The 15,194-nt window shown below is 42.3% G+C and overlaps 1 protein-coding gene across 1 annotated transcript in view; it reads left to right on the plus strand.

Annotated features, from left to right (window-relative positions):
* LOC124619233 (BSD domain-containing protein 1-like) overlaps positions 1-15,194 on the plus strand; it is an 84,751-nt gene that overhangs the window by 51,162 nt on the left and 18,395 nt on the right. Inside the window, exons 7-8 of the mRNA XM_047145475.1 lie at positions 90-225; positions 13,052-13,426. Of these exons, the coding sequence (XP_047001431.1) occupies positions 90-225; positions 13,052-13,426 (511 nt within the window). The remainder of the gene's footprint in view (positions 1-89; positions 226-13,051; positions 13,427-15,194) is intronic.

Below are 15,194 nucleotides of genomic sequence, written 5' to 3' on the forward strand. Positions count from 1 at the left end.
TAAATTCTCTCAGTTCTTCTTACATTAATTTGTTTCTTATAGAAAATGTCACTCTGCAGCCTCTGATAAAAGTAATGTCTATATCGTAGGTGTCCCACATATTATTCTGGCAAAGGTACCTATTCCGGAAAGCGTTGCTGGAAGATGAGGAAGCAAGAAGAGAGGCACTTGAAAGAAGAGCTGAGAGAGAAAGAAAAGCAGCAGAACAGTTCCAGTGGGAGAAAGGTATGTGAAACCCGCTTTTGTGTTCATGCTTATTTTCACATGTATTTACTAGTAACTAGAGCCTGTGCTTCAAATAAAATTAATAGCACAAATTTCTTACACACAACAGAATATCTCATCAAAGTAAATAAAATTTTGAGCACTATATCATCATTTACATAGTAAATAACATAGACAACATGTGACATCAGATAACCTTCTGTAAGAAATGGACCCGTAAGGAGAACAGGAGTGGTTGAAGGTAACTGTAAGGTGCCCTAAATTAAGTAGGCAAACTTCGTAGTGACTCGGAAATTTGACTGGTTGAAGATAACTAAAGGACATATACTACTCAGACAGGCTGTTCAGTGAGATAGGCACTGTACAATGTGGTCTCAGTTGTTTTCCTTTCCTTTCCTTCCCAATTGCTTTAATAGTGAATTGCTGCCCTATGAAAGTGCAGAGTAATTACTTCATGTACAGATAAAATCAAGTAAAGTAGAGGCTCAGGAAAGATTTTTAGTAAAAGTCTGGATTTTTTAAACCCTTGTCTGGTTTATGGTATTTTAGAAGAAGATGCATCTTTAGAATGATACTAAATAAAGCCCTTGAAATATACTCTTGTTACATCATCATCTTTCTTCTTACCTGTGTGGTCGCACTGAGGGTGCGTATTGAAGTAAATGCATTTAGTAGGCTATGTTACTCAGTGAATAAACTGCTTCTCAACTGATGTGAAAAAAAAACTTATTTTAATTTTTGTAATATTAATGGTGCCAGGAAGTGTACAAGTGACTCACTCAATATGAACCACACACTATGGATACACTTGTATAGATGAGCTACATTAGACAATTGGTCAGTGAAATCACAGGATAAAAATGTGTTTCACATGTTTTCAGCAGTTTTTCTAGACAAAACTAGGTAACTGTTTTGGAAAACCAAAAATGCAAAATTCCACAAGAATATAGAAACCTGTGCAGTAAATTATACAAACTTGTGGGCTAATTTCTCTATAGTGTCCATTTACTGTGATCTACTTAGCATTATATATGCTTTGACCGTGGCAAAATGTAACAAGTGATTACAACATAATGACATCATACTGAAGAAAACTTATGAAAGGTGAAGGTAAGTAATATGTTTGTTAAGAAATACAGCACAGATAGGCTCACTGACAAAAAGCTGGCCAATATGCACACTATTTGTGGTGTCAGTGAATACAGTGAAAGAGCAGCACAATGACACTGGGCTGTTTCCACAGCAACACCAACCATGTCACAGCACTGTTGCATCTATGAAGAGGTGTTCTGTGTTGTAAGATTTAGTGATCCCATATTACAGATTTATTAACTGTTGTCAAGGTATTTTATAGAAACAAAGGTAATTGGGGTAAATCATAACTACAAGATAAATCATAATTACATTATTACATGTAACAGCCCATCAGAGAGCACTGAGCCATTGTAGCAAAAACTAAGAAAGTATCCCTCAAAAAGACTCAAATTTTGTTGGAGTTCTGGTTCAACCCTTATTTAGAGGGTGCACCTCCTGAGAGTCATCAGGCACATTTACCCCAGTGTTTTGGCAGATATTTTCAGTTTCGTTTTGACAATATGCGCAGGAGTCAGCCCAAACAAATACTGCTCATCACATCCCTCATGCTTTGTCCAGTATTGACAGAAAGTGTCTGTCTGTTTCCCATTACAAACAAAATTATTTTTAAATTTGAATTTCACATTGCATTTGACAGAGCAGTCCCCAAATAATTCTAGTGTGTGATACTTGTTTTATCTAGACATATAAAGAGGGACAGTAAAACACAAGGAGTAACCAGAATACTCCTTCAGTGACAGCACCAACCTGGCCCGCACTGACTGCTACCACGGTAAAGCAGTGCTGCTCACTTCCTGCTGGAGGACTGGCTATTCTTCACATTTTACTGTACCAGTTAGTACCTTTCGATAAGGGTGAATGGGCACATAAAATTATGCTTCAAAAATAATTTTGATTGTAACGGAAAATAAATTGATGCTTTCTATCAACACTGAGCATCCCATGAAAAACATAATGAGCAGTATTTGTATGGTCTGACTCCAGCTGCACATTGCAAAAATAAAATTGAAAATATCTGCCAAAACACCATACTAAATGCGCCTGATGACTCTAAGGAGGTAGAAATATAGGGTGAACAAGAACTCTACTGACAGACTTTCAGAATATAATTTTATGGGATAGATAAAAAAAATTCTCACCTTGTGGGAGCAGGACAAAACGTATATAAAAGATGTCAAAATGTGCAAGATTTTGGAGCCAATTTCGTCTGTCTTTTGGCAGAAGGGCTGAAGGGAAAGGAAAGGGATGAAGAAAAAGGTCTGGCGGGGTTCAGGAAATGGGGAGAATCATGGCAAAGTTACCCAGAAACCTGGTCAGCAGAGACGTACTGGATGGAGGGACATTTCCATAACTCTCCCCATTTACTTGCCACCAGTGCGAGAACAGCTCAGCATAGTGTTGTCTTGCCGCTCTTCTGTCGCATTCAGTGAACCCATACATGAGGTTTTTTCCTTCATCCATCTTCCTTTCCCTTCAACCCTTCTGCAATAAGAAGGAGCCACTGTCTCCAAATGCTTGCCCATTCCAATATCTTTTGTAAGTGTTTTCTCCTGTTGTGACTTGGTGAGTAGATTTTTTACCTGTCCAATTAAGTTATATTGACGAACTTTCAGAAGTTTTTCAGGGATACCTTCTGAGTATTTTGGTATAAGGGAGTTACTGAATTTTATTTTGTTTCTTGCCCGAATTAGCTTTTTATCTGTTTTGCACTGAAAATAGTGGGTAGTACTTAAGGTGTCAACCGTACTGGCAGTGTGTCTTGTTTCTATTCACTCATAGTACCTGCTGTTGATATGAATAATGCCCTTCTTACCTCAATGCCCATAAGTTTCCAGCTGGCCGGTGTGGCCGAGCGGTTCTAGGCGCTACAGTCTGGAACCGCGTGACCGCTACTGTCACAGGTTAGAATCCTGCCTCAGGCATGAATGTGTGTGATGTCCTTAGGTTAGTTAGGTTTAAGTAGTTCTAAGTTCTAGGGGACTGATGACCTCAGAAGTTAAGTCCCATAGTGCTCAGAGCCATTTGAACCCTTAAGATTCCGTTCATGCATTCAGTACTGATCAGTTCTTTGTAGGGTTTTGTTGTCCAGCAGTTGTGCATTAACAGTGATACATATCAGTACTATGGTTAGATTTGCTGATGAAGAGTTGGCCAATATTCACATCATGTGTGGCTTCACTGAATGCGATAGAACATCAGCATAACATCGCCGTGCTGAGCTGTTCTTGCACCTGTGGCAACCACTTCACAGTACTTTTGAGTCTGGAAGCTCTTGCGTTACTGTTGTATGCATCGTAAATTTTAGTTATTGCTTATCATAGACTTCTTCACTGTTGTGAAGGGTATTTTCACAGAAACAATGATGACTCTAGGTACAAACTGAATATATCACAATTACATTTTTACTCTTTATTGAGCTGCCAGAGACCGTAGGTCTCTTATACAGAAATACTCTGGACGAATTCCTAAACAACATCATAAAGTTTGTCAGTGGAGTTCTTGTTCATCCTGTGAAAGAAACTCCATGTTTCTCAAGGAATCTGATGTAAGTTGCCTAAAACACGCTAGTGACAAGACCTAGAAAATTTGACTGTTACATACAGTCTTATGACTACAGTCAGTTTTCCTAACTCGAAGTTCTAGCACAGTAATTGACAATATTGTTAGAAACCAAGGGAAAGCAAATAATGGGGTAAAACTGTGGATGGTCCTTCTGATCGTGATGGGCGAGAATTAAACTTGTGAAGAAATGGGGATATGATTCAGGGTTTCAAGTCAGGCCTCCAGTATGTAGAAGGGGGACATATCTTTAATGATAAAGGTTCCAGTTATAATTTGTCTAACAACAAAATGAAAGGGATCTGCAAAAAAAGGGGGGGGGGGGGGTCACGTTGATGAAGATATCTTGAAACAAAAAAGAGAACTGTAAGGAACCAGTAACTACACCCTTACCAAAAATAACATTTACAAGCGATGGAGCCAAATGATATTGAATACAGTCTCAGCTCTGTCACTCAATAATCCAGTGCATTACTGTAGTGCCAGACTTCCTGCAGTTTGTATTGTTCACAGATGAGACCTCATGATGGTGTTCTCACCTACTACAATGGCCCTGCTTGAAGTTTTGAGAATCCCTAGGGCACACTTGTCTCAGATCAACCCCACTGATTTTGTCAACTTGCAGGCTGTTGTGTTAAAACCTCAGCTGATAGGACCTTATTAGCTGCCACTTGTTCATTGTGTAAATTCCCTGGTGCTCATCCACAGTGTGCTGTTAAAATTGTTGAGATTTGCAAGAGGATGCAGTTTTGACATGATGGTACCATATCCCAATTTGACATTAATATTAATGAAAACTTGACCAACAAATTGTTTTTACCATGAGATTACATTAGGATGCTGGCATAACCCCAATAGGAATAGAAGATGAAGTGGTTGATAGGATCCTAGTTGTCTGTCTCCTTGTACAACAGGCAACTATGAAAGTTGAGAGTTTTATGCCCATTGGAACACACATACCAAAACTGGTAGTAAAAAAAAAAAAAAAGAGTAAATTAAAAAATATTTATTCATATTTGACCATTAGTTTCCTGTCTCAAACTGCACCATTTAGGACCCTGTATCATGTGTGTAAATTTAACTATAAAGATTTGAGACACCTTTTATATTCCACCAAAACAATATATTCATGTACCCCTGACCAGTTAAATCATCGCAAATAGTACTGTGCACTATTAAGCAAAGTAATATATATAATAGAGGGAAACATTCCACGTGGGAAAAATATGTCTAAAAACAAAGATGATGTAACTTACCAAACGAAAGCGTTGGTATGTTGATAGACACGCAAACAAACACAAACACACACACACACAGAATTCAAGCTTTCGCAACCCACGGTTGCTTCATCAGGAAAGAGGGAAGGAGAGGGAAAGACGAAAGGATGTGGGTTTTAAGGGAGAGGGTAAGGAGTCATACCAATCCCGGGAGTGGAAAGACTTACCTTACGGGGGAAAACACTCGCGCGCGCACACACACACACACACACACACACACACACACACACACACACACACACACCCATCCGCACATACACAGACACAAGCAGACATTTGTAAAGGCAAAGAGTTTGGACAGAGATGTCAGTCGAGGCGGAAGTAAAGAGGCAGAGATGTTGTTGAAAGACAGGTGAGGTATGAGCGGCGACAACTTGAAATTAGCGGAGGTTGAGGCCTGGCGGATAACGAGAAGAGAGGATATACTGAAGGGCAAGTTCCCATCTCCGGAGTTCTGACAGGTTGGTGTTAGTGGGAAGTATCCATATAACCCGGACGGTGTAACACTGTGCCAAGATGTGCTGGCCGTGCACCAAGGCATGTTTAGCCACAGGGTGATCCTCATTACCAACAAACACTGTCTGCCTGTGTCCATTCATGCGAATGGACAGTTTGCTGCTGGTCATTCCCACATAGAAAGCTTCACAGTGTAGGCAGGTCAGTTGGTAAATCACGTGGGTGCTTTCACACATGGCTCTGCCTTTGATCGTGTACACCTTCCGGGTTACAGGACTGGAGTAGGTGGTGGTGGGTGGTGGGAGGGTGCATGGGACAGGTTTTACACCGGGGTCGGTTACAAGGTTAGGAGCCAGAGGGTAGGGAAGGTAGTTTTTAACTGTGATTCAAGAAAGTATTCAATGTAATAGTATTAAAATCATTAACTCATTGCCAGATATTATAGGTTATCATTTCATCATTTAAAAATAAAGCATAGGTATATTTACTTGGTAAGACATTTTCTTCTGTACTGATTTTTTTTTAATCGAATAAAAGTATAACAATAGTAACTTATTGCAAGATCATTTCAACTTTCCCTGACAATTTTTGGGATGTTGAAATACCATTACTTACGTTACATTTTCTGGGTAATTAAAAACTAATATGGTGATTAAAAAATAATAGTTTTACATTTTCCTTATAGTTTTGTAGTAAAGTACATCTATTATTCACCTCTACAGTCAGTTTCTTCCATTTCTGCAGATACTTCCAGTGGATGGCAGTCGCTTAAAATGTAGATGACCTCCTATTAAATAGCACATGTATTTTTAAAAAATTGTTGCGCCACTTCTGTTGTAAATATACATTTATATAAGGCTAAAAAGCATCTTATTTGTCATTATTATTTATTGATAACACATGCCAGACCACCATCCATCAAATTAAAAGAAAACCTGTTGAAACTGGTGAATGGCAATGCCTATATTGATTCAGTAATGTTGCTCCATCAGCTTAGAAAGGTGAATTATCCTGTTTAATGGGGATTTTATTGTTTCTACCTAAGTTTTGCCCCTTCAAAATAGGTTCTACATTTAAATGGCTTTCTTATGACAGGACATTCATGACAAAATTTAAAAAGGACAAGGAATACTGTAAATATTATAAACATTGGTGGGATTTCTGTTGGGTTGTAGCCCAAGGAAACACTCTCATTTCTGTAATACTCAGTATATTTCATACAGACGTCCATATTACAACAAATCATGTAGCGAACTGAACAATCAAGATGGCATGGGCCGTTAGGTTCAGAGTCAAAGAACTTGCGGTGTCGGAGCTATGTAGTTTGTACTTGTCAATGCCACACAGACCTCCCCTGCGCCCCAGCCCCCCTGCTCCACAGTGCGGAGTACGGTTTGAGTGCAGTGGAATGGGGGCGTGTACAGCGGTGTAGGTGATGAGGGAGATGGTAGTGATTTGATGGGGATGCCCATCTCCGGAGGTTGTTGCAGCAGGGACCACGCTGGGAGATCGATGTGGAACTTTTGTAGGTGATGTGGGCAGACGAGGCATTGGCCCGCCTGTGAAGATGGAGCAGTGTCAGGAGTGATTGTGTCCCCTATGTGATCGGCTGGCAGCTTTCGAACTGTAACCCTCCCTAAGGGGGTTACGTAGCTCAGAGAAGCATGTAGTCAACCCAACGCTGGAGTGGTTAATTGACTGACGAACTGGGCCCTGGTTGGGTGGGACAAGTTGTCTTGCAGCAGGATGAAGATGTGGTTGTCATTAATGAGGATATTGACATCCTCCACACGTTTGGGCGGTACATAAGTTTGTAGAACCACTAGAGGCAGTAGGGGGGAGGACGTAGAGAGGGCGAGAACCCAAGGAACAGTTTTGGTGTCGCAGACGCATGTTCAGGTGAGGGCTGCAGTGGTCCTCAGTGCTGAGAGGCTGCATAATGTCGTCAGGTGTGAAAGTTGCTGGTTTGAGGTGTCCCAGTTTCACGCAGTGGAGAGAAACAGTGAGCGGCAAATCATTAGCCCGGATGTCCATCGTGTTAGTGGTACGGTTTATGACCTCATATGGGCCTGAATATGGTAGGGCAAGTGGGGCCCGGACAGTGCTGTTCCGGAGAAAAACAAACTTGCATGAAGGTAGATCAGAGGGCACATAGGAGTCGGGGGAGTGGGGGGATATGGCTGGACAGGGGGACATGGAAATGTTTGCAAAATGAATTCGGATCCAGCTTATGATGTCGGGAAGGAGGGTGGGTTTGTTGGGGGAGGTAGGCTGTAACAGCTCCCCAGGGAAGAGGCCAGTGTTTTCACCACAGACGAACTCATACGTGGTGCTCTTGATATCTGGTTTGTATGGTGACCATAGGCCGAGGAGTACCCACGGGAGGGGCTCGGTCCAAAGACAGCCATGAAACTGCAGTGCTGTCTTGAAAGTGCGATGCCATCATTTTACCAGTCTGTATGGTTGGGGGTAGTAGGCAGTCGTGTGACATTTGTTGATACCCCACAGCTGGCAGAGTTGGTCAAGGAGTGCTGATTCAGACTGCCGGCATTGGTTGGTGGTGACTGTAGTGGGGCAGCCGAAGCAGGAAATCCAGGAAGAAACAAAAGCCTTAGTCACGGTTTCGGCTGTTATGTTGGTGAGAGGTACGGCCTCTACCCACTGAGATAAACGATCGATGCAAGAAAGAACATAACAGAAGCCCTTTGAGGGGGGGGGAAGGGGACCAATGAGGTCTAGGTGTATGTGGAGAAAGCAGCCAGATGGACTGTCAAGTTAGCAGACAGGTGGAACAGTGTGCCTGGTGACATTGTTGTGCTGGCAGGTGAAGCAGTTCCGGGTCCAGGTCTGACAATCATACGTTGTGTCTCATGACATGAATCGTTTGGATATGAGGTGTGTCAATGTATTAATTCTGGGTTTTGCTAAAGAATGTAGTCTGTCAAACACTGAATGGTGGCGAGGGGAGGGGGGGTGCCGGTGGAGAAGTCACATCAGACTTCCTTTCCAACACCGGTGAATTTTGATGTAGTGAAAGACAGTGAAGTGGAGGTGCTGTTGACAAGTTGCCGTGTATCGTCAGCCTGGTTCTGTAGGGGGACAAGCTCGGAAAGGTGGACGACTGTTGAGATGGTAGTAATGCGCGAAAGGAAATCTGCAACGATTTTTTCGGCAACTTTGATATGGCGGATGTCGGTAGAGAACTGAGAGATGAAATCGAAATACTGAAAGCATTGGGGGGGGGGGGGGGGGGTTGAGAGGAGAGTTGCATATGGCATCTGCTATTGGTTTATGGTCGGTGAGGATGAGGAAAGGTCGGCCCTCGACATCAGAGCAGTAGTGTTTCACTGCCTCATAATCTGCTAAAAGTTTGCGGTCAAAGGCTGAGTATTTTTGTTGGGCGGAGTGAAAGTTTCTTCAAAAAGAACTGAAGCGGCGTAACCACATCATTGTGGTGGTGTTTTAGGACCGCACCTACCGCAGAGTCACTGGCATCCATGGTGATGAGAGTTCAGCATCCGAGATTGGATGAGTGCGAGAGAGTCTTTCAGGGCCTGGAAGGCTATGCGCATTGGTTCCGTCCACAGAATGGGGCGCGTCCCTGAAGTTTGGTTGCTGGTGAGGGTGCTAGTGAGGGCAACCAGGGTATTAGCTGCTGCAGGCAAATGACAACAGTAGTAGTTTATCATTCCTAGGAACCAACAGAGCTCTATGTATGCGGTATGGAGTGACATGGATAAGATTGATTGCACCTTCGATTCAGGGGGATGTATACAGGTGGCCGAGACGGTGTACAACAAGAATTGGACATATTGTTGACGCAATTGCAGTTTCTCAGTGTTGATCTTGACCCTGTTTGATGAGAGAGTGTCCTTTACTATCGTGATGTGGAACTCATTTTTTTGCGTCATCACTGAATACGGACCGACAGTGAGGATACTTTGGGAGAGGAGACGGCCGTTCAACCTCTATATGTGTTTGGGTTCGTACACTGGGGTGGTCGGCACAGGTGCGATATGCAGTGCCTCAGTGGGCAAAGAGTGCGCCTGCTGAGTGCCAGGTGGCGCAGTACTCTGGGGGTCAGAGCTCAGCCTGCCCGTGCCTGCAGCCAGGCGAGCTACTGGTGCAGGAGTGCCAACCTGTTGTGCGAGCTCCTGCTGGTGGCACTGGTGGGGGAGCAAATAGACCTGGCCAGCCATCTGCAGATGTGAACCGATGGATTCCAGGGAGTGGGGGAGGAGATGAACCTGGAGATCTGCAGGCAGTTTTGATAACCACGCCGACCGCAGGGTTTCGTCTGGCATCATCTGGTCCCTGACCAGGAGCTGTAACTGGTGCCAAAGCTGAGATGGGGTGTGCTCGCCGAGATGTTTCTCGTACAGTATTCAAAGAATGACCTCTTGTGGGAAACACTAGAGGTGCTCAATGATAGTCTGTTTTGAAAAATCGTGTTTCGAAGTTAGCGGCAGCATCAGAAATAGGTCGCAGATCAGGTCTGTGTGCCCGTGCAGTTGAGTCATGAGGCACAGGAATTCTGAATTGTTGTTGATGTGGTACAGTTTGAACAAGTTCTCCACCAGTGTAAACCACATTGCTGGGTTGTCCTCGGATAGCGGGGACAGGGTCGGTAAGCAGCCTGGTGGTGATGACAAAGGCGGAGCTAGTTCTGTATCTGAGTCCCTTGTATCATGTGGATGCTGGACCGGCACAGTCAATGCAGATGGCACTGCATAGGTTGCGAGCGAACAGTCTGTCGGAGCGGATGAGAATGGTACCGAACCACTAGTAAATGATGCTGTAGAACTGTCATGCAATGTTCGTGGCCCGGAAGTCCGATGCGGAAGGCATGGCCAGCACCACGTGAAAAGCGAGTGGGTGAACGGCTGCAGTCAAAATCCCTGCAAGTTTACTTGTGGTAGTTGGGGGGATGGAAGACAACACCATTCCTCACAAGCATCTTCTAACTAAACTGAGTGCCTATGGAATATTGCCCCAGTTGTGCGGCTGAATTCGTGATTTCCTGTCAGAAAGTTCACAGTTCGTAGTAATAGACGGAACATCATCGAGTAAAACAGAAGTAATATCCGGCATTCCCCAAGGAAGTGTTATAGGCCCTCTATTTCTCCTGATCTATATTAACAACATAGGAGACAATCCGAGTAGCTCTCTTAGATTATTTGCAGATGTTGCTGTCATTTACCGTCTTGTAAAGTCATCAGATGACCAAAACAAATTGCAATATGAGATCTGTGTGGTGCGAAAAGTGGCAGTTGACCCTGAAAAAGAAAAGTGTGACGTTAATTACATGAGTACTAAAAGAAATCTGCTAAATTTCGATTACGCGGTAAGTCACACATGTCTGAAGGATGTAAATTCAACTAAATACTTAGGGATTACAATTACAAATAACCTAAGTTGGAACAATCACGTAGATAATGTTGGGGGTAGAGCAAATCAAAGACTGCGATTCATTGTAAGAACACTTAGAAGGAGCAACACATCTACTAAAGAGACTGCTTACACCACACTTGTCTGCCCTATTCTGGAGTATTACTGTGCGCTGTGGGATCCATATCAGGTGGGACCGACGGATGATATTGAAATAGTTCACAAGAAGGACGGCTCATTTTGTGTTATCGCGAAATAGGAAAGATAGTGCCACAGACGTGATACATGAATTGGAGTGGCAGTCATTAAAACAAAGGCATTTTTCTTTGTGACAGGATCTTCTCATGAAATTTCAATCACCAGTTTTCTCCTCCGAGTGTGAAAACATTCTTTTGGCACCCACCTACATAGGGGCAAATGATCATCACGATAAAATAAGAGGACCCAGGGCTCGCACCGAAAAATTTAAGTTCTCGTTTTTTCTGTGTGCCGTTCAAGAGTGGAATGGTCGAGAGACAGCTTGAAGGTGGTTCATTGAACCCTCTGCCCAGCACATTGTTCACATCAGGTGAGACCGAGCGGGGTGGCGCAGTGGTTAAACACTGGACTCGCATTCGGGAGGACGACGGTTCAATCCCGCGTCCGGCCATCCTGATTTAGGTTTTCCGTGATTTCCCTAAATCACTCCAGGCAAATGCCGGGATGGTTCCTCTGAAAGGGCACGGCCGACTTCCTTCCCAATCCTTCCCTAATCCGATGAGACCGATGACCACGCTGTCTGGTCTCTTTCCCAAAACCAACCAACCAACCACATCAGGTGAGGTCCCTTAAAGTGCACTGAGGGGCCGAATGGTCACTGGGGACAGAAACGGGCCTGGAAATGTTTGTGATATACACTTGACATTATCCACTCTGTAAACCAGTGAAGTGGCAAAGCACTCAGGTGCTTCAGGAGCCAATCGGTACATGTGATCTGTCCTAACAAAGGCGAGGTTGTACACGGCACTGTTGTAACGGTTGCCCGGCGTCTGATACATAGTTTGTGCATGAAATGCAGAACCCACATCAGCATGATGAAATGCAGGAACATTGCTCTCCTCATTATCATTTTTGAAATGCACGTGCCACTGCACACTCACTGCAGAGGCAAAACCTGAGTCTGCAGTCACTTGTTGCACTGTCAAATGGTGAAAGTGTAGAGGCAATGAGACTGCAGGAAATGTTTTGTAGAATCCAAATGGTGGTGAAGTGATGAAATGTCCCGTTGTAGGTGCAGGAGCTTCGATATCCATGTGCTGCACAGCAGGATACATGTCCAAGCAGAACGAATTAAGGCATAAACAAAACTGGTGCGGTAGATGCAAAAATACTTGCACTACGAGGAAATGGCGTGCGAATTCTTGCTCAGGTTTATCACTATGGGATTGCTGTTGGGTTGTAGGCCAAGGAAACACACTCATTTCTGTAATACTCAGTATGTTTCATACAGACATCCTGTTACAACGAATCATACAGCGAACTGAACAAGCAAGATGGCATGGGCCGTTAGGTTCAACGTCAAAGAACTTGCGATGGCGGAGGTGTGTAGTTCATACTTGTCGAAGCCACACATTCAACATGTAGCCATATTTACATATAAATTTGTGATATGAATGTAAAATGACTCATTCCACATCCTTATGATTTATCGAGCAAATGATCCATGGAACGTGAAACTAACAAACACTCAATTAGACACAATGTGTAGTGTAAGAACTAGTAGATTTATATTATTTTCACTGCTTTGCTTGCTAATGAATGAAGTACGACGTGCAGGAAGCCAACTATAGCTCATTTTAGTAGAATCTCTAGTCATAAATCAATGTAAATTTTTCCAAGGCTCATCAGAATTTGTAATAAATATTAGTATTATTAATGTTAATTTCTAGTAAATTAATGCTTTTGTCAGACTGTATCAACTTTTTGTAATTATGACTGAAATAAGTGTATTAATGGCATCATTTAATTTGAATTAGTTCTTCACAACAATGCTTTCACTGGACTTCTTACAGAACAAGACTTTGGACCCAACATAGAGCTTTCAGAAGAGGAGCAGATACGCATATTACAAGAATATGAAAAAGAGTGTGAAGAAAAAAGACTGAAACAGGATCAGGAGACCTTGCTAGATTCCAGTTTTAAATTCAATCACTACTCAGATATAAATGGCAGTTTGGTACTTCCAAGCTCATCTTTAAAAGGGGCAGATGTTGACATTGTTGAAACAACAGATGACATCAAGAGAGGATACTGCGACAAAGACTCAGATGATATTGATTCATTAGAAAAGGACTGTATTGGAATGTTGCAAACTAGAGAGAAAAAGGACATGGTTGTAGTTGGATATTCTCCAAGTGGTCATACTTCATCTTGCTCTGGTGACAAAGGTGTGTAGACTGATAAGTGTTATTATTTATCTTAACAGTTGTTGCAGTAAAGGAAATACTTGAATACAAACAGTGGAATGATTGAAGGTAAGCTCTTACCATGTAGTGGAGGTCCTTGAACCCTAGATGCTGAGTGAGGTGGCACAGCAGTAAGACTCTGGACGCACAGGGAGACAGTGGTTCAAATTCCAGTCCAGCAAATGAGGTTTAGGTGTTCAGTGGTTTCGTGAAAGTGCTTAAAGAAAATGCCAGGATGGTTCCTTTGAAAGGATGTGGCCAGTTTCACTTCCTGTCCTTCCCTAATCTGAGCTTGTACTCTGTCTCTAATGACCTCATTGTCGATGGGACGTTAAACCCTAATCTTCCTTCCTTTCTTCTGTAACATTAAATTCATGCTATACCTTATTTTACACGCTGCAAGACGCTATTGGGTATAAGACGTACCACGATTTTTTGGCAGTTATTCAAAAAAATAACATTTTTACCATCTTTATTATTAGATTGCAAAGTCAGATTTAAAAAAATAATCTCAGTTTATAAAACTGAACTGACCTTTAAAATCCCTGAAAGTCGTCATGTGGACTTTCTTCTTCTTCTTCTTCTTCTTCTTCTTCTTTGTCGTCGTCGTTATCACCATCACCATCATCATCATCGTCCTTTTCATATGTGAGATGGTTTTCACTGCCACTGCCATACTTTTGAAATATTTAATAATAATGTCTTCTCTCACACTAGGCCACGAGTATTTTGTCACTGACACACTTGTTTGATTGTAGGTCATTTTACACCTCCTTTTAGGCATGCGTTCATGTTGGGTTTCATCCGTCACCCATTTTTTTCCAGTCCTCTCTTGTATACACTTTAAATGGTTTATTTATCGTGACATGAAGAGGTCGCAGTTGTGAAATTCTCACAAAATAACAGCAAGTTCTGTATTTCTGTGCCCCAGCTTCTCTTTCACCGAATTATTCAAATGGCCATGAAACTGATCTTGCACAGAAATAGAACTCTTCTTCAGTAACGCACCTTTAATTCTCTCCCACATTCTGTTCATCTATAATTGCATACCAGCGTCATCCATGCAGCTCTTGCCATGTACATGAACACCACCAGCTGGTGAAATTTCTGAAGGTTTTGACATTGTTTTGTGCTTGAAAATGATCATTGAATTAAGTTTAGTACCATCAGCACAGCATTAAAGTACAACAGTGTAGTTAATTTTTTCATGTCCATTTGTTTTTATAGTTACAATTTTAGTGCCTTTCGTGGCAATAGATCTGTTACTCAGCACATCCAATGTCACAGGAGTTTTATCCATGTTCGCTATTTGGCTTAGTTCAACATTAGTTTTCTTTCAATGTTGAATAATAAGGCATTGGAAAGACAATATTTCCTCTTCATACTCTTGTGCCATTTTCTGAAATATTTTGGTTTTAGTTTGCATGCTAAGTCCATCATGCTTCATAAATCTGTAGCAATAGCTGAAGAGTGTGTATTTGAATAATTTTTGCGTTAATTCCACTGCCATTTTGATGGCCTCCCTGAATCCGTTTTAATGTGTCATCTTCCAGTTTTGGCCATTTTGCATTCAGTCCTCTATTTGCACATTTAGTCTTCCTCATTTTTTTCGGTTCTTCTTCAGTAGCCTGCCAGTCGCAAATGGTTTTTTCTGTTGATAGAGGGCCAAAATGCCATTCAGCTGCTCCGTTTCCATATTCTTCTGCATATACTGTAACTTTTGATTTATAGCCTGCATCCTATGAATACC

The sequence above is a fragment of the Schistocerca americana genome, chromosome 6 (assembly GCF_021461395.2).
Source record: "Schistocerca americana isolate TAMUIC-IGC-003095 chromosome 6, iqSchAmer2.1, whole genome shotgun sequence".
Taxonomy (NCBI): Eukaryota; Metazoa; Arthropoda; class Insecta; order Orthoptera; family Acrididae; genus Schistocerca; species Schistocerca americana.